This window comes from the organism of the source record quoted next, unplaced genomic scaffold (genome assembly GCF_019419815.1).
Source record: "Pyrus x bretschneideri cultivar Hongxiangsu unplaced genomic scaffold, Pyrus_bretschneideri_v1 Contig16, whole genome shotgun sequence".
Taxonomy (NCBI): domain Eukaryota; kingdom Viridiplantae; phylum Streptophyta; class Magnoliopsida; order Rosales; family Rosaceae; genus Pyrus; species Pyrus x bretschneideri.
This window is the reverse complement of record NW_025999457.1, coordinates 616,865-636,368: the sequence shown is the minus strand read 5'-3', so window position 1 is coordinate 636,368 and position 19,504 is coordinate 616,865. Positions and strand designations below refer to the sequence as shown.

General features: G+C 37.0%; 3 protein-coding genes across 5 annotated transcripts; all 3 read right to left on the bottom strand.

Moving 5' to 3' along the window:
• Positions 1–1,297: 1,297 nt before the first annotated feature.
• Positions 1,298–8,687, bottom strand: LOC103934819 (probable serine/threonine-protein kinase PBL6). Of its 2 annotated transcripts, none has more exons than XM_048580886.1 (11): positions 7,956–8,687; positions 7,377–7,510; positions 6,888–6,985; positions 5,819–6,153; positions 4,637–5,089; positions 4,351–4,511; positions 2,837–2,913; positions 2,582–2,729; positions 2,285–2,434; positions 1,886–2,003; positions 1,298–1,757 (listed from the first exon to the last, which is right to left on the bottom strand). In XM_048580886.1, exons 1-10 carry the CDS (start codon positions 8,125–8,127, stop codon positions 1,923–1,925), a joined length of 1,809 nt encoding a protein of 602 aa, XP_048436843.1. In that variant the 5' UTR covers positions 8,128–8,687; the 3' UTR covers positions 1,298–1,757; positions 1,886–1,922. The 2 variants fall into 2 exon arrangements, with proteins under 2 accessions (XP_048436843.1, XP_009342852.2); XM_009344577.3 differs by having other exon boundaries at positions 1,300–1,764.
• A 2,516-nt stretch (positions 8,688–11,203) lies between these two features.
• LOC103951110 (pentatricopeptide repeat-containing protein At1g43980, mitochondrial) lies at positions 11,204–13,541 on the bottom strand. Of its 2 annotated transcripts, XM_048580760.1 has the most exons (2): positions 12,768–13,541; positions 11,204–12,596 (listed from the first exon to the last, which is right to left on the bottom strand). In XM_048580760.1, the coding sequence occupies exons 1-2, from the start codon at positions 13,258–13,260 to the stop codon at positions 11,335–11,337; spliced, it is 1,755 nt and encodes a 584-aa protein (XP_048436717.1). In that variant the 5' UTR covers positions 13,261–13,541; the 3' UTR covers positions 11,204–11,334. The 2 variants fall into 2 exon arrangements, with proteins under 2 accessions (XP_048436717.1, XP_009360668.2); XM_009362393.3 differs by having other exon boundaries at positions 11,204–13,541.
• A 1,441-nt stretch (positions 13,542–14,982) lies between these two features.
• Positions 14,983–18,491, bottom strand: LOC103934829 (pentatricopeptide repeat-containing protein At3g26540-like). Its single transcript, XM_018644400.2, has 2 exons — positions 18,437–18,491; positions 14,983–16,822 (listed from the first exon to the last, which is right to left on the bottom strand). The coding sequence occupies exons 1-2, from the start codon at positions 18,489–18,491 to the stop codon at positions 15,285–15,287; spliced, it is 1,593 nt and encodes a 530-aa protein (XP_018499916.2). The 3' UTR covers positions 14,983–15,284.
• Positions 18,492–19,504: the final 1,013 nt, after the last annotated feature.

Here is a 19,504-nt window from a genome sequence, read left to right as displayed (position 1 = left end):
TACAATTCTCAATACCACTAACAATGTGAAATTACAGCTTTTAACTGTTACCTGGTATGAAAAAACGTTGTCAAGTAAGTGTTACTTATAGCAAAGAGATGATGGCCATTGCTATCGTTTGATACTAAAACAGTCGTCTGCAACTAAACTACATGATAACTTTATCTTTAAATCTGTCAAAACTTAATTTCTAGTTATAAGAAGTATATTTATAAAAATCTATCTCTCTTGTTCTTTCCTATGGAAGTACGGATAACTCTAATGATATATTATACCTCACACACGTGACACATACAGGTTTATGGCGAACACTATTTCTTGTTCCAACCAATACAACAAATTAGAAACCGTCTTCTCATGAGAGGACACGTGTCGCAGTTAGTATTGTACTGACGTCACTATCCACGCATGGTTGTCCACCTGAAAGGCTGAAACGACTACACATTCTCCAAATTTGGTGGTTTGCCCACCTGAAACGACCACACATTCTCCAAAGTTGGTGGACTGCATGCACAGCAACTAACAACGGTAATCTACGCTGCTCACAAATTATCACATCAATCCATATAATGTTGTCCCCACGAGTCATACGCTTGTAGATACTGTTTCTAAAGCCAAAATATGGGGAAAGAAAATTTACCAGCCACATCTTATAAGACCAAGCAAAACTGTGTGTGAGTAGGTTTCTTATTTGCTCCCGTGAATGTAATAGAGCAGTTCATCTAGTTGCTTCATTTGTAGTTCGAGTTGGAGGCCTTCATAAATGAGATCATATGTGAACGGATTGATTGTGTAATACGATAGCATTTGATGTAAACGTTTCTATTTTAACGACGGATGTTTTTCTAGTTACTAATATATAATGAATTTTGTTATTTAATACTATGGTTTGGTGATATTTGTCAAAATTTGTAAGATCACAGAGAAAATGCATTCTCATAGACATGAGACATCAACAAATATTTATGTACCAATTCACCACCATTTTCTCCTTGGAGTTTAGACTGTCGACAAAAACAACCAAATAAAAAAATGGCTAAAGAAAATTTGCATGTCACATAAATATTCATTAGTAATTAACTTTTATTGTCAGAGTTAATCAAGAGTACAGTGGTTTCTATCATGCTAGTGTCTCAGGTTTGAAACTCCTCTTCCCCTAAATTATTGTACTAATTTTGAATCATCCCCTCATTTGGTACTCCACAAATGCCATCATTCACTTCTTCCTTCAATGTTTTCTATATATAACATGCAAAATTATTATTTTGTAGTGCCAATTACATATCCTTAATCGTTGACGATTAAATTTCATTTAAGAGCTAAACCTTCCTACGAAGGTGCAATCCTTTGTGATAAATCCAACATAATGCAAGTACGCAGTAATCACAAAGTCTGGGACATAGAAATTCAGATTACATATACGTAGTTGTTTTTACAAAACTAGTGGAGAGTAATACTGATGATCCATTTATTAGATTAAAAGGATCTTATTTTTAAGGCATCAATAGACAAACTTATTGTTTGCCTAAGCCAAACTTCACTATACGTACGTTCAAGTTTTCAAAGCCTTATAATTAATGCCTCCCTTGATCGAAACCATGCAAAACCAGAGAAGCTAGAACCACCTTCAAGAAAAACAGGAAAAAAATACGATAACCTCAGCCGTCAATCAAAAGTATAGTGTGCCATTGTCTTCATCGAGGTAGAATTGCTATCCTGGGATGCAGAAAACGGTAATTTTTCCCTTCAAGAAGCTACTGCGAACTGGAACAGAACAAAATGAAACATTCGTTAGATTGCACGTCGTCTCACTGCCATGAAATACGACACATATTTGTACATGACAAGATAGAAACAGTGGATATAACAATATAAACAGCAATACCACTTCGAGATGAAAATAAACTGTGCCACTGGATCCTTCACTTTGTGAGATATTGAGGTGCAAAGTGCTCTGCTAGGTGGTGGTAATTGTCATTTTCACCTTCAAGAACGCGGACAACCTGTTGGAAGAAAATCTGTTAAGTTCGTATGGAAATGCAGCATAGAGACATTTGTAGTTGGATATACAAGGATCTCTGTTTACACAGCGGTATTTCTAACTACCAACACAACAACATATATTTATGTGTGTTTCATGAGCAGTTGCATTTTTTGTTTCTTGAGAAAGGCGGTCACATTGTTGTCATACCAGGTTAGAGTATATGAGTTGATCTTGCACCAACTTCTTATACTAACAGTTCCCACAAAACCACAAGAACCCAGAGGGTAAAATTTTGATTACCTCTCGCATTGATGGACGCATTTCAGGATTTCTTTGTACACATAAGAATGCGGTTTTAGCCATAAGGTACACTTCATATGTGTCATATGAATCTCCTAGACGACGATCAATGAGTTCATGTAGTGCCAGCCTCTGGATTATTGGTTCTGCCTACATTTAGCAGATATAGACTAGTTAGATTGGAACCCAGAGAATTAAGCACAGCTGTTTTCTGAGATTGGTAAAAAAATGGTTTTTCTTTTTGCCCTTTTGCCAGTATAAATAAGATGTCAAAACACATCTTGAAGCCCAACATACCCACTCCCGTAGGGATTGAGCTTGCCCTTCTCCGTTTGAATCAACAATCTTGCGGCCCGTTACGAGTTGTAACAGAACCATGCCAAAGGCATATACATCTGTCCGTACAGAAACAATGCCGTTCTCTGCGTACTCTGGAGCAAGGTAGCTACAAGGACCAAAAATTTACTTGCACAAGTATAGTGAAAGTTACCAAGACCGGAGAATGTAGGACGTGAAAATCAAATGTAGAAAAAAGCGTATAGAAGTCCTCACCCTAGTGTGCCAAGTATCCTTGTCTGGTCAGTGTCATCACTCGCCGTCTTCCATTTGGCTAAGCCAAAATCACCTAACTGTGCAGAAAATCAAACCATTTTAGCTAGAATAGTTTTTATATTATTCAGAGTCCTTGATAATAACTACTCAGATTTTGCAATCAAAGCCTATTAATTTCAGAGATCAAAAAGAAAGATTATACTCCAAAGTCAAACGAAAGTAGAAGCCGAAAATGCAAAACTTGAGGACAGCATTTCTATCAACACCCACAGAAATCCTAAGCTTTACTAAGAACCAAAAAAATATATATGGTTCATCTTTCTCCCCCAACAAAAGAATACTATATTATTGTTCTCGAAACACCCTAATCTTTACAGCTGCATTGGCTTCATTTCATCGAATGCCACTTCTTGTTGATTGTTGGCAAACATCGTCATATGCAAAGAAACAGCCCAAATAATTCAAAAAAGGAATTAGGATTACTGTCAAGAAGAAAAAGGATTTTATTGACAGAAGATCAAACACCTAACAACCCCTAGGAAGCAAAAATTAGTTTTGAAGAACAAATGTATAGGTAATAAACAAACCTCAGACTTTCAAAACCGTTATGCTGTGAAAACGAACTATCTATTTGGGTGTCGAAAACTCAAAATTGCGGGTGCAATCTGTGCCAAGTATTTTCATTATTCAGTTGTTGTATTGTTTCCAGATTAACCACGCACAAAATAATAAGTAATTGCTATTGAAATTATTTTTCTGGATTCAAAATTTCAAAACACTAGTTTAAAGCATGCAGATAGAATTTATTGGTGTTTAAGGGTAGTTTTTTAAGGAAAAAAAAAGTTGGTGTTCTTAGAATGAATTAAAATTTAAATGTTTGGATGGGGTGTAGATAGAAATGTGGGCGAACTTAGATTGGAGGTGTTGTGTAAATAACAAAACAAAAAGAAGCGAAAAAAGGGAAAAGAAAAGAGAAGAGAACTAATAATATGTAATCTACAAGTCCTCATTATTCTGGGTCAGAGGTATCTAGTTCCTAAAATATTCTTTTAAATATATCAATACTCCATTTGAAACAAGAGAAATGTTTCATGCATCACAATGTATATTTTCGCACATAGAAAGACGGGAATTGTTAGCACTCTAAAAAGGTCATCATGCACACCTCCCCTGTATATTTTTTACACTAGGGAGGACTGAAAGGTGACTTTTTTTCGAGTTCAAAGAGCTGCGAGCTAGAAAGAAATACAAAAATACATAATTCCTAGAAGTTTTACTTGCAGCTCATTAGCATAGGACTATGCAGATGGCTCTAGATTTTTACACAAGTCTGGAGGGCACCAAGACTACCCAACCAGATTCTTAAAGGAACTTTGATTTATTAACGTCATTACCCGCTAACCAAATCTTGAGCACATTGATAAAACAGAAATTTAAATGGGAAATAATACTATGCATTTCTTCAAAGGACGTCATAAAGAGACAAACATAAAGAACATGGCATATTACTTTACCATTGGAACGTAATCATGTGTTAGCAGTATATTGCTTGGTCGCGTGTCTCGATGAATTATAGGACTTCCACGACATTCTTCGTGGAGGAAACGCAATCCCTTCGCAGTTCCAATGGCGATTTCCTGTCTTTGGTACCACTCAAGAACTGCTGCCTTTTCATCTACAAATATAGCCAGTAAGGATTAACAAAGGAAGATGCACTAATCATGTTCATATAGTATCAACATAAGAACTAACAATAATGAAAAACGAAATATACTGGGGAAAATTTTAACAGAAGTTTACCAAATAAGTGCCATTCAAGAGACTTGTGGCAAATATATTCATAAACCAATATATTTAGGTTCTCCTTGCAACAATAACCCAACAGCATGACAATGTTCTTATGGCGTGCAAAGCTCAAGACATAGACCTCAGAGTGAAATTCTGTAAATCCTTGTGTACTTGCTTCTTTCCGCACCTTTGCTGCAATTTGCTGTCCGTCCTTAAGCTCACCTTTATACACATGACCATATCCACCTTCTCCTAATAAATTTTCCTTGGAAAAATCATTTGTTGCAAGCTGTATCTCTGAGTAGCTGAATGTCATAGAATTCTTGACATACATTTCAGTCCTTGTTCCACATATGGAACACAGAATTGGGGCATCTGAGCATCTTCCTCGGAAGGAGTCGTTATTTTGCTTCTGGATTTTTTGAGGAACTATGAAGTGTTTATCGTCTGCTTTGGTTTTTACACCTGGAAAACAGAAAATATAGTGTTAATCTATACAGTAGTGAGTGCTATAACCCTGGTCATTGCTAAAGTCATACTTTGTCACTACAAACACCTGACGCAATGAGTTATTTCAAGCTAAGATGAACATGAAAGAAGGCATCGAGAACTTCTTTGTTATAAACAGAACCATGTTCCTGTCATGCTTTCAGTGGACTACGCGTATGTTTGATGTAAGGCTTTCATCTATTTGTGATTTCAAACTGAATGATGTAGATGGTTAGAAAGACCTGTTTGTTCTAGAAACCGAATGAATCTATGTCATTCAAGCAATGAAATAATAACCTTATTCTTCTTCAAATGTGACATATTATCAGTCTTGATCATTTTGACAAGAAACTTACAAAAAATGTTAAATCCAAATATTGGAGAAACTAAGCAAGATTTCTTGCTGTGCTACTTACAAAGTCCGAACTCGAAATAATGAGACACGTATGCCTTAATATTCAACAAAGACAAACAAAGGATACAGACTGATAATGTTACTATTTTTAAATCTAGAGATAGATAATAGAGCATACAAAAATTTTCTCATTTGAGGTTTGTTCATTTGATGAAACTCTCTACCAAAAGTTATGGCTAAGATTTTATACATGGATATTACAACTGTATGAAACCCTTACTGCAGAAAGAACAATTTATATCTTAAATTTGTAAATAAAGTTGTAGAAAGGAATATAACAAGTTTCTGACCTGAATTTTCTTGCACAGGGGAAGACCCCAGATTCAACAAAGAACCATAGTCTCGTAACTTAACTGTAGGTGAAGTAACTGTAGGTGAAGTTAAATAGGTTTTCTGAATATCAGAACTTTCAGGTGAATCAATGAGTGGCTGTTCATTGATTCTGTTAGATTGATAATTGGATAGTGGAACAGGCTTGGACAATGAAAAAAACAATTTGTGTTCTATGGTATCAGTGTCATCCGTTGTATGAGGTCTTACAACATCCACAGCCAAACTATCTTGAATTACTGCAACCTTGCATGGTATCTTCTTAAGGTAGAACCTCAAATCCCGTCTAAGGTGCCTGTGTTAAGCTCTGCAAGTTACAATTGAAGCTAATTCGAAACAAAAAAAGAGAATTTGACAGAGGCATGCTCACAAGCGTACACAGTGGTAATATATAAAAAAATATATCGAAAGGAAAACTGAAAGTGCAAAGACAAATTGGAGCTTTCTTTGAAAAATTGGAATGGTCATTTGTTTTCACTGCATCAATATTGATTCAAATGAAGATCCAAGGATATCTAACAAATAAAATTGTGGAAGAATATTTCTCCAATATGCCAGTTTTGATTCAATTCAAGGTTTTAACTTTTGAGTTGAAAACACATACAAAAGAAAATATTATTTACATGATTAAAAAAAATCCTGTTAAAGGTATAATGACCATTTGCAGTTAAGCACCAAAATGGAGTACTTTCTCAACGCCCTACAAAAAAGGCAAAGAATGGTGATCTTTATAGGATAGGGCCAGATTACAGTGATCTTTCACTTAGCAATCACATTAAAATATTGCAGCATCATTGAAGCACGGATCCCTTTTCCATTCATATGTAAGACCCACCATACCTTATGCATGAATATAATATGTCATTCACTTCCTTAATCGTCTAAAAGGGTGAAGAATAGAAGTTATGGGTGAGAGGAAATCATTTACATAGGAATAGTTTTCGTAAGTCATGAAACAGCACAAACAGATCTGATATCAACTGTAACTCAAGTGAAGTCTAATATACACAAGCAGAGGTAAGGAACTACCTATCAAGTATAACCCAAGCTGCATTGCAGGCCATAATCTCTTGCAAAATAACCTGCTTAATGGGAAAACCAGCAGTAACTTTGACTTCAATGCTGACCTGATTACAGCAAAAACAGAAGCAGCAATCATGTCTTATTGTTCAGGTGATGTTCATTGTAACTACAAAAAAGAACAGGCACATCCATAGTCACCATGTGAAATGTAATGTTCCAAGCAGTACAAAATGTACACTAACATACCCCAAGTTCTCAAATTGTGACACAACATTCAGCTCATATTGTTAGATATATCATCATATAGCAAGATTTGCTAATATCATGAATTCATTATAAGAAAATTGAACTTTCTGCAATCTCGGAAAAAAGATGTCTTGAGTTAAGACTATCTGGTTGAGAGAAAGCCAACACTCTCTTAAGGGCAGGAACATAATGAAAGCACAAATTAACAATCACTTAAAATAGTAAAGCTTAGCTTCAGAGAATTTGTACCCCTTGATCTTCACACTTTCTCGCGCTTTCAAGAAGCATGCTAACATACATGTCAACTTTCTTTGTAACTTCTTCCTCCACTGCACGAATGCTGGTTTCCAAAAAATCTGTGCATGGTTTTGTGGGAAATCCCACTGCCCCAACAAAGATATAAGAAGCAAGGAAACAACATTTCAGAAAGTAGCACACTTCATTTTCATATAACTGCAGTACTCATATCTTCAGATCATTTTACTGATAGCATAAGTTGCTGAATATTTACGGGCACGGATGCATTTTGCAGAAATGAACCATAATTAGATAGATAAGATTTCAATGTGCAAGTAGGATCAATGATGGCAATGCAACGATCTTCCGGTAGGTAAGATTCAAATATAGATTCATAACGCAAACCCTTAATTGTTTGCATCTTATTAACCATCCGATCCAACTAATGATATGAATTTATAAGTAATTAGGCAGTGACAAGAGAAGTTTCTTAAAAACCCCATTAAATATTTGAGGCCATTATAGGAAAAAACAAGAATAAAAAGCAATAAAAAAGGTGCAGTTCAGCGAGGCAAATCGTCAAACACTTACTGGGGTGGACGACCCTGTGCAAAACTCCAAGCACAATGATGGTATCCCCTGAATGCAAAACGTCACCCCTCTTCAGGAGACCGTCAACTGCGAGCGTAAGCTCATGCACGCCGCGGTCCTTGGTGGCGTCATAGGCGATGACAACGTGGGATGGCGTCAGAGGGCTCGCCATTTACAGAATATTACACACACGACACCAATTTGAAGCTTTGTTTTGAATGTTATGGTGGTGAAAATTGAAGATGCTATTTAAAGGAAATTGTGGAATGATATAGCAGTTGGAAATCGGTATACAAATAAACCCCAAAAGGGATTTTGATTGGTTGGCCAATGGCAAGCTTGGAATTCGGAGTTCTGGCAAAGTTTTCTTCCATTTTTTACTTTGTATTTTTAAGCTTTCACAGTGGGGAGCAGGAATAAATTCCATGGATATTCTTCTGCCATGACGGGGAAGTTACCGTCGTCTTCAATGGAGCCAATGGATAAACTCTGGCAGACTGGCACCGTGTTGGATTATGCTTTTCAAGGGCTAGTGTTTGGACTGCTAGATCATTGGTCGCCCCGCAAGGTATGGGGACTCATCTTTGTGTCGTTGAGTCATGTCCCGCCGTCTAAGGGGCATGCATACGTTGTTGCTGCATGCATGCATGCAAGAAAAACACCAACAATATTTGGGTCTCCTCTCAATGTCCACTTCATTTTCCTTTTAGTTTTTTATGAACGCATTGTTTTCGTACAATATATTATTTAGAATGATTCATTCTCTTAAGAGTTTTATAAATGTGGTCCTTATATATATATATTCAAAATTATCCCACGCCGATAGTAAAAATGTTAGTACGTTGACTTGGAACCAGCCACCTCTTCACCAACCGGCACCCATGAATCCGCCACAACCCACCACCCCGGTCTCAGCCGCATTTTAAACTATTTAAAAAAAATGATTTTTTAAGTAATCCATGTGCCAAGGTATGATTGCCTTTGTGAGCCTTTAGTTGTTTCGCTCTATTTGATAATGGTTTTTATGGTTGTGGTTGCTCTTTTACTTTATCAAGAAGAGCTCTTGTACCGACTATGACTTACTGCTCATATTTGGATCTTAAAGCACCAATTGTTATTTAAAGTTGAGGGGGTGGCTTTTGTGTTTCATTTGCATGGCAAATGACTATTAGGAAGAAGCTCAATGCTTATTGGAGGTGACTAATACCCAAGTTTTTATTCGACCATTACAAGATCATCAGAGGATAGCACTACGACTAGCAATATTATATTTCATGTTGGTTGAACAGTGGGTCCTCAAAGACTAAGTAATTGTACTTTATTCCTAATGTGGTTGCAATTCTAAGTTTTCTTTCAACATGTGTACGTTCTTGATCGTTACTAGTAAATTAAATTCAGTTACAACATTTGGTTCACTTTGCCAGTTCAAACGTCATCATACAAACCATTCATTCTTTTTATCGTCAAATAAAATTACCTTTAGAAAGATTTATTCAAAATAAATAAATTTGAACAATAATAAAGAGAATGAACAATTTTGTTTATTCAAAGATGAATAACTTGTACACATAAGGAATTGTCCGTTTATTATCTCCTCTCTCGTTGGAAACCAAAGTAGATCAAGCTATGCCAACAGGTGCAGAAAATGAACTAATCCGGATCACTGATTACGTTTTTAAATTAAAAAATTGATATCCATATTTGATTTCATCGATGTGCCTGATGGAGACTTGAGCATCAAAATGGTTTCATACTTTGATGATTCTTTAAGAATTCTATTTTTTAATGGCTCCTTGTTTAACTTAAACAAACTTGGACTGGAATCAAATTATTGAATCGCAATTTAAACTAGGTGCAAGGACAAAATTAGTTAGCATTAAAAAAAAAAAAAAAATGTTAGGCCAAACTAGGTGTAAGAACTAGATTAGTTAGCATTAAATAAGGGGGTAATGCTGGGGATAACAAAACTTACAAAATTTTGTTTGCAAATTTGATCTCCCTAGCATTATCCTAGATAAGGGACTGTATGATAACTATTTCGGTTTCATTTTCGATTTTTAGAGGCTGTTTGATAAAAAAAATTTGTTTTCAATTTTTCAGTTTTTGTTTTCACTTTCGGTAACTATTTTCAGGTTTTTTTAAAATAAAAAGGTGAAAACTAGTCTTGCTTTCAGTATTCAATTCTCATTTTGAAAACTGAAAATAGTTACCAAACAGATTTGCAACTGAAAACTAAAAACAAATAGCAGTTTAGTGTTTGGTTTTCAATTTTTATTTTTTTTGAAAACTGAAAATAATTACCAAACGGATTTTCTGTTTAAAAAAAAAAAATCAAAACAAAAATTGAAAACTTGAAAACTGAAAAACGATATGGGTATCAAGGGTCTCATATGTCTTAACCTGAAATAAGACACAAAATTAGAAAACACCACGAACTTTGGAGCTCATCCCTGCTCAACTCGCTACAGTATCACTCGCCTTCGACCGGTCACATATTTCGAGGGAAGAGGGGAAGGTAGGGTTGGGTGCGGGAGGGGATGCCTGTATAGGGAGGGGGGTTTGGGGTCATGGCTGGTACTGGTAGTGAGGTTGGAGGGGGCAGCCTGGTTGAGGATGGCAGCATTATCCTGTCCCTTTTCCATACGACACACCAAACGTAGGACAGAACTAATTTCAAGCCAAGCCTATCCAAGCCAATCTCTACTACAATTAGTCCAGGCCAAGGCTATCACATGCAGTTCCAAGTAGCAAAATCTTCACGTTCTGCTGCTGAGCATAAAGCCTTCATCAGAGGCAGGCATCCTTCATGCTTAAGGCAATAACCAGAAAAAAACTGGCGACAAACCAAAGCATCTTTCTATTTCAAATGGGCATGTTTCGGCTTTTTGGCCTTCAGCTGTCAATCATCTAAAGAGTAACGCTAACAACTTCTGCCCACACGCACCTGTGGCATTTAGTTGTAACTTGCATCCGGGCTGACAAACCCATATTTAGGCGCATAAGCCACTGTCGCTAGTCCTATCTGAAACTAGGAGCTCTGGAACATCTAAAAACTATTTATTTTCAAATGGACTGCATTGCTATTTCAAGTTTCAACAACGGTAAACAGAGTTGCAGCATGGTACAGGCAATTCATTAGGCGTCAGCCTAGCAATTTCACTACAAAAACAATTACATCTGACACCTGGACATTTTGTTAGCATATTGATTCAGCCACAAATTAGCACAATTCTAGCAGTACAAAGAGATTCAAATCAAATTTTCGTGTTCTACAAATAATTGATATACTATGGTTAAATGAAATTGGACAGACTATATCCCTAACTATATGGATCAATAATAGGAGATGAACTCTTACTCTGTTGCTTGTCTTCACTTTTTATCGTCTCAGCGCTACTTTTGTTAGATTGTCAGTGTAATCTTCAGCCTCCATTTCCGATGACAGTAATCTCAATATCAAATAAATGTCTTTGCCTCTTGGAGGCTGTAATTCTTTTGCGTTAAAGGTATATACATGGTTCTGAATCCCAATCCAACAGCATCCTACAACATTCTTCACCCCGTTAAGTATCATGGCTTTCCTGACCCAAATCATGCTTTCCCATTTTCCTCTCATTTCATATGCCCTAGCTAGTACCAAATAAGGTAGAGATGAATGTGGCACCAACTTCATCATCCTTTTTGCAACTCTTTCCGTGAGTTTAAAGTCTCCGTGAATCACACAAGCACGAAGAATCGATTCCCATACCACAGAACCATGTTCATAAGGCATTGCTGCTAGTACATCCATTGCTTCTCTGAGTTTACCAGCTCGACACAACAAGTCTACTATGGGAGCATAGTGCTCTTCCCCAGGTACGATTCCATATTCCTTCTCCATTGTTAAAAATATGGTCATCCCCTCTTCAATAAAACCCCCAAAGTTGCAAGCCAATAAAACTCCAGCTAGTGTTAAATTATCTGGTGCAGCACCTTTGCTAACCAATTCCTTGAAAATGCTCAGGGTCTCGAACACTTTACCATTGTGAGCCAAACCCATAATTATGGTGTTCCAAGTTATCAAATCTTTCACGCCCATATTTGAAAATATTTTCATGGCATAATTTACCAATCCAGCTTTACTGTACAAATCAACAAGTGAACTAGCAACAATTACATCTGACTCAAAACCTAACTTAACAACCAAAGAATGAATTTGGCTACCCGGCTCTGCTGGAAGAAAAATGGACACAGAGCTTAGCATGCTGCTGAGTGTAAACTCAGTTGGCCTTAGGTTCTCCCTCAAGGTCAACACAAACAGTTGCACAACATCCTCCCCACAGCCATGCTGTGCATAGCTTGAAATCATGGAATTACAAACAGCTGAATCCCACCAATCTAGTTCTTCAAAGAGCCGGATTGCATCCTCTAATCTGTTGCATTTCGAAAGCAGGTCAATAGCAGCACTTGATACAATGCTATTAGAAAAAAATCCCACCTTGAAGCAGAAGGCAAATGTTTGCTTACCCTTTTCCAAATCAAGCAAGTTACAGCAAACATTGATCACAGTTGATATTGTAAACTCATCAGGTGCATACTCGGTGGCTCTCATCCAAAAGAACTGATCTAGTGCCAATTCCTCATACCCTGATCTATGACAACCTGAAATCAAAGAGTTCCACGAGATAACATCCACCTCCTCCATAGTGAAAAACACGCCAAAAGCATAATCCACACAACCAAGCTTTCCATACATGTCAATTAAAGAATTCCCAAGAACCACATTTGACAAATTCATACCGCTCCTAATCATATCACCATGAATTTGCTTACCATAACAAGCAGACGTCACAAGCGTCATCATAATTGAGAATGTGTACTCACTAGGTCTCACGCCAGCGATTTGCATTTGTGAGAAAATCTCCAATGCATTATCCATAAACCCACAGGAAACATAACCCGAAATCATCGAGTTCCAACTAACTACATCTCTTTCAGGCATTTCAGCAAGCATATGGCGGGCTTTTTGAATCTCCCCAAATCGACTGAGCCCCTTTAAGCAAATGTTCCACGAAACGAGATTCTTCTCGGTAATTTCATCATACACTTTCAATGCATCGTGCAGGGTGTCACCAAATCGAAAGTAAACATCGAGACAACGATTACCCAGAAAAGTATGGCTGTTAAACCCTACTTTGATCAACTGGGCGTGTATAATTTTCACAAAATTTACAGACTTTAGTGACAAACAGTGATCTATTAGACGAGAATAATAGGAGAGAGAGGTCTTATGAAATCCATGAAGCTGCTTAAAGTACGAGTGCATGCAAACTCAGTGCTTGTATGGATACAGAGATGGTTGCTTTTGGGCAATGCAGGGTTTAAGCAGTGATACCGTACCATCTTGCGGGTGATTTTGCTGCTGGATCTGCTTCTTCTTTTTCCATCTACGTAGCTACCGATCGGTAAAGAACCAATCGACAACGCCTTAAATGTGAAAAGCATTAACAATTTTAAGCAAGTTTTGCCTCCCGCGCAAGCAGAGGACAGCGTTCCTGGCTGCCGTTAGTTTTGTGATTGATAGTGCTATTGGCGCACCATTCTGGTTAATCTTTTGTCATTAATTTTTTTAAATCATTTGATCCCACGTTAAAAAATTAAAGAAGTGTGTGAGAGGTAAAAATAAATATGTATATAGCATTATCCTTGTGAAATTGGATCCAAAGACGGGTCCTTTAGTTATAATTTTTTTATGCTAGTGATGATAGGCAAATACTCTTAAAAAAAGTGATTTTTACGTACTGTTTTTTTGTTCACACACTCTTTTTATAATTGTTGGATTGGATAAATAAAACAAAATAATATACAAGATTTAATAGATGCGCTGTTCTAAAAATCCCCGCCTAGGCACTAGGCGGCTGGCTAGCGCCACGATTAATCTCTAGGTGTTTAAAAATAAGAAGAACGCCTACTTAGTCCGCCTAGGTCGCGACTCTCATTCAGACAAAAAATAGAAAAATGGATAACTTCCATTTTGCATTTTATGTTTTCAATAAATTGTAAAAGACTTGTTGAATACTTGGATAAACACTCATTATATGCGTATTTCACATGGTTTCAATATGTTATAGTACTTTATAAATAACATGTAATTCTATTTTGCAATCTATATAGTTGAATATAAGTAGACATTTATTTATATGTTATATAATAAATTTAATTAAAATTAGAAAATCCACCTAGGCCCATCTAGGCAATAGACCTTTGACTCTCACCTGACTAGCGTCTTTTAAAACTTTGAACAGAGAGGTACTTGAGAGACCAAAAGAGTTTGTTCTTTATAATGAGATTTAACTAAGCTGTTTTTTTTTCGTAATCATATGAATATCACCGCACATTGATAATAAACTAATCTTCTTCCCATGCAGTTTTAGTATTACATGAGGCGACCTCGTACTTTTGACCCTCCGAATCAAACAGGATGCCAAAGTAGAACTGCTGTAACGTGGAATCTGGAGAGAATAGGAAGGGAAAGCGGTAGACAAGCTTGGAAGAAAAGAGAAGCTGTAGATGGTTAACTCAATTGAGATACAGTCAATTACACCTCATTTAAACTTGAAAAGAAATGTGTGGTGGGCAATGGACTCATAATATGTGGAAGTTTCCTCAGTAGAATCCAGTTTTTGTTAAGTGTTTCATCCGGCTTTAAAACTAGACTAAATTGCAGAAAGGGAGATTGGGAAATTCGAGCTCGGTGCATAGAGAGAGAACATCCGTCGTAAACAATGTGGCTACCGCCATGTCTGGCTGCTTACAAGTTATGCCTTTAATCTTGTAAGATCTTACCAAGGTTAGGGTTAGGGCTTATAATCTATGTTTGGTTGATTTTTATTTTGATCAGTCAGAGGGGGATTTCAAAATTAGGACCTCTTTGAACGCTAGAACCAGAATTAACACCATACAACCCTTAGAAGTTAGACCCTCAACCGTACTCGAAAATGCATGCTGTTTATGCTTTAGATTCTTACGAATGTTCTTCGTAAAATACTTTTAACAAATCAATAAAACAGTAATTCAATGCACGAAATTTAATTGAGTATGGCTGCTAGCAAAGCCTTCACTATTTTTGTTTGCCTGTTTCTGCATCAGTTAAGTAATAAGTTACAAGATAGGTCGGTTAATGCAACGCTATCAGAAGCGAAGCGTACAGGAAAAAAAGAGGAGAAAGGGTGTATCCCTTGTGTAACCATTTCTGATCATGAAACCGTGTATTTGTTTGCCTTGCTCAAGAGCAAAAATATTTGCGCAAGCTGCATGGAGAACTGAAAACGTAAACTAATCCGGTGTTTCCTACCATTGCATCTCGCAGAAAATTGTCATAGCTAGTTCACTCCGGCCACGACGAGCATAGCTACTCAACAAAGCATTTGAAGAAACTTTATCCCGCCAGTGACTAATTTGGTGAAACCAGACAGTTTTGGCACTTCTCATTTTCCCACATTTACTATACATGTGAAGAAGGCCATTGCCAACAAATATACTGGAAGAGAAACCGTGCCGGTATATGAATCCATGCACCTGTTTCCCCAATTCCACATCTGAAAGGCCAGCACACACCTTGAGGATCAACCCAAGAGTGACTTGATCTATATTATTGGTTGTGTTCCGCATCAAAAATATAAAATCCACTGCCTCTTCCCACTGGAAGTAACGAGTATACCCGGCCAGCATTGCATTCCAAGATATTACATTGCGTTCGGGCATCTCATCGAAGAGCTCTCTGGCCTTCCATGTCTGTCCACTCATTGCATACCCAGAAACAATTGAAGTCCAAGAAATCACATCTTTTGAATTGGGCTGGTCAAAAATTGCACTGGCACTCTCTAAATCCCCACACTTGGCATACATATCGATAAGGGAGCTTGAAACAATCTCATCGTCATCAAACCCCATTTTAATTGCAACTCCATGAATCTGTATCCCCTCATCAAGTGCAGAAATACTCGAACAAGCAACAAGAGCATTAGAAAAGGTAAACTTAAGTGGCCTTACAGCTGCCTTAAACATATGGAAAAACATAACTATTGCCTCCTCTCCTTCACCCATCTCCAGATACCGCCTCACGATTATGTTCCATGAAATGGCATTCGGGTTCTTAATCTCGTCAAATATTTTACGGGCATCATCCATAATCACGCATTTCCCGTATATGTCAACAAGTGAACTCCCTATAACCACATTCCCGCCAAAACCATACTTGACAATTAGCCCATGAACCTGCCTCGAAAGCGAAAGCGCCAAAACAGCAGCACAGGAGCCAAGAACACTAGCAAACGTAATCTCATTCGGCAAAAAACCTGACCTACTCGTTTTCACAAACAAGCGAAAGGCTTCCTCAGGAGATCCACTTTGTGAGCAAGCCGTTATCAGAGCATTCCAAGACCCCCCGTCTCTCTGAGGCATTTCCTCGAACAGCTCCCTCGCATCCCCCAGAGACCCGCATTTCGCGAAGGCCTCAATGGCACGGTTCACTAGAAACACCGGCGGGGTGGGGGAGAAAGTAAACAAATGGGACTCGACCTTGCGAGCCTCGACAATGGCGCGGCTGCCAGTGGAGGAACAGAGCTGGAAGAGTCGAGCGTATAAAGAAAAATGGAAGGGGAATGGGGCATAAAAGAGGATTGAGACGGCTTTTCGGAGACGGCCGGAGTCGAGGTGGTTGAGAATGGTGGTGGTAACGGCTTTGGCGGTGGCGGGATTTGAGGGTTTTGTCAGATGACCTTTGTCGCAGAGAAGAAGGTTTAACAGAGAATTGCCGCCCATGCATATGTTGTTGCAATTGCCGTTTGGAATTGCCGCCCATGAATAATTTAATACAAATTCTATGCCTTTAAAATAAGAACTCAAAGAAAGGTAAAATAAACCTCCAATTGGAGAATTTTTTTAGGGAGTTTGATATTCAGTTTGTTTTTAATTGTTTCGAAGCTAAAAAATTAAAATAGTTATCAAATGACACACATTGTTTCATATGATGTTATTGATTCAAATTAGAGTTGGGCTCGAAAACTGGTCGAATTAGACCATTTTGTCTAGTTTAGTGCGATTTTAATTTCAAATTTGTCAAATTCAATTCAAAAATTGAATTGAATTTGTTGGGAATAAATTCCATGTAAGCATAGAATTACCATGTTGTTATTCCAACCAAGAAAAAAAAAAAAAAAAAAAAAAGAAGTACGAGCTTGTCAAACTAGTGTGGTGTGAACTAAATGCCCTCCGAATTTGGGTGTAAAATTATACCAGAAATGAAACTGAGATCAAGCCCAAGTTCTAAAAGGCGTTGCAAATAATAAGCCTTCATCAAGTCCAAGTTCTAAAAGGCATTGCAAATAATACCGCTTATATAAAGTAAAAACTTAAAAATCGCCCTTTTCAAGAAAAATGGAAGTAAGACTGCTTGATGAAATATCTTGGATGATTATATATTAGATAAAATTCCTAAAACCCTAAAATTTCTTGAATTTTAGATTAAAATATTGCACGAATAAAAACAAACTAAATTCATACTAATATAAATTACATATTAATATAATCATCTTTATCAACTAAAAAATAGTAAACAACTATTTAGCCTTTTATCATAACAAAAATACAAAATAAACCTCTCTCAGGGCCCACTCCCACCTTTCTCACTCTCTTCCTCCCTCCTTCAATTTTAAAAACAAAAATAAAAAATTTCACATACACTTTATGTTGGGGCATTTACTAATAATTTATAATTTGAGTTGTAAAGAGAATTTTACCTCAAGCCAATGTCAATAGTTCAATTTCCTTATTAAATAAAATTAGCAAATGTCTACGCACTTCGTCTTTGTGAATATTTTTTATTCTTATTTTTAAAATAAGAATGTGAGAGGAAGAGAGAGAACGGAGAATAGGAGTTTGAAGACAGATTTTTCAATAAATACTATTATTATCATCTTATTATACCGCATTTAGTATACACATACTGTGAAGTTTAAGTATCAACCTAGGTCGAATTTCTGGTTTTTTATTTTTATTTTTTTGGCTGCTTAAACCTTCTATGTTCAGCTCCTGTGTACGCTTCATCCTTCCAACTGATCTGAGTCAAACGGAAGATAATTCCAGTGAAAATTCAAAGTTCGGCTAGAAAGCATAAACCATTGAAATTGCAAACTTGGAGTTGGTGGCAGATCAAAACAACCACTGCCGGCCGCTGGAGCACCATCAGGTAGTTATTCGGCCAGTTAGCAGTGACGAAGGGGTTCGGCCAAGCGGTGAGGTTGAAAACGTGGAGAAATTTTTATGGGTACTGGGTACTCAATACAGCTGGTGTTCCCCACCAATAGACACCCGACACCTGGCTATCTTCTTTTTGTATTGCACACGTTGGCACTTGAATTACTCTCTTCCTAGTTAGTCCCTAACAAAACATTTTCAGAAAATAATTATATAAAAAAAAACATAAAAAGTTAAAACAAAACCGTTGAACCCAGATCGTCGTCCCGAGTCTCCGACCTTCACCCCACTCCCACCCATCTCCGTCTCCCCTCGCCGTCACTCTCTCTCTCTCTCTCTGTCTCTCTCCCTTTCTCTTTCTATATCCTTCTCTTCCAATTTTTCACTCTACTCATCCCTTACACCGGAGAAAGATCCTAGAAGTTGCCCGCGACTACCCTCATGCTTCGATCGGAGGTCGGCGACATCTAATTTGAAGGTCGGAGTGTCGTCGATCAGTTTCCAGTGAAAATATTAACTTCAACATTCTCCAGTGAAAATTATCAGCTTCGATTGAGGTGGGTGATTGTCTTGGCTGAGTTCTTGCCGGCACTGGGTTGGGTGGTGCTGAGGGTGATTATTCTCAATTTCTGTTAGGCTTTGGGGTAAATTAGAAAATTTGTTATTAAAAAAAAAAAATGCTAGTCTGACATTTTCTTAATTAAAAACTTGGATAATTACATGTCAAGCTTCTATTCGCTAGGAATACCAACTCAACTGGGGTATCCGGTACCTCAAAAAATTTCTCGAAAACGTGAGCAAGTGGATTTCATCATTATTTTTTAATAATTTTATTAATAAAAATCATTGATGTAAAATTGTAAATATCCACCTTAAAATAAGATTTTTTTTAATCGATGTAAATGTCTACTTCAATTGCAACATAAGAATGGTATATTTAGATGATTTTTTGTTTTATTCTTTTAATATTAAATCTATGCTAAAATCGCATCTACATGAGATTAAAAAAAACAAAATTTAATTTTATAAAATTACATTATTACTTAACATTCTTTCTGTAGTAAGAAGCTAAATAATTTTGTCGCTTTCTTTTAATTTACAAAAGAAAATACTATTAATAGAAAATTTAGATAATAAAAAAAAATATTTGGCTCTCATGTTTTCTGGAGCCAATTCAGGAAGGGGAGATTATTATATTAAAGAAAGTGGGGCCAGGTTAGCAGTTAGTCGCTAAAAGTGGAGAAACGAGTAAGGCCTTAAAAGGAAGGGTGAAACTTAAAGCAAAGACCTCCTCCTCCAATAGTTTGTCTAAT

Coding starts and splice junctions, on each gene's coding strand:
- LOC103934819 (XM_048580886.1), bottom strand. CDS start 8,127: ATGGCGAGCCCTCTGACGCCATCCCACGTTGTCATCGCCTATGACGCC. Junction 7,511..7,955: donor GCACAGGGTCGTCCACCCCA/GTAAGTGTTTGA, acceptor TTGTTGGGGCAG/TGGGATTTCCCACAAAACCA. Junction 2,730..2,836: donor AGGATACTTGGCACACTAGG/GTGAGGACTTCT, acceptor TGGTCCTTGTAG/CTACCTTGCTCCAGAGTACG.
- LOC103934829 (XM_018644400.2), bottom strand. CDS start 18,491: ATGGGTGGGAGTGGGGTGAAGGTCGGAGACTCGGGACGACGATCTGGG. Junction 16,823..18,436: donor ACGACGATCTGGGTTCAACG/GTTTTGTTTTAA, acceptor CTTATTTTAAAG/GCATAGAATTTGTATTAAAT.
- LOC103951110 (XM_009362393.3), bottom strand. CDS start 13,260: ATGCACTCGTACTTTAAGCAGCTTCATGGATTTCATAAGACCTCTCTC.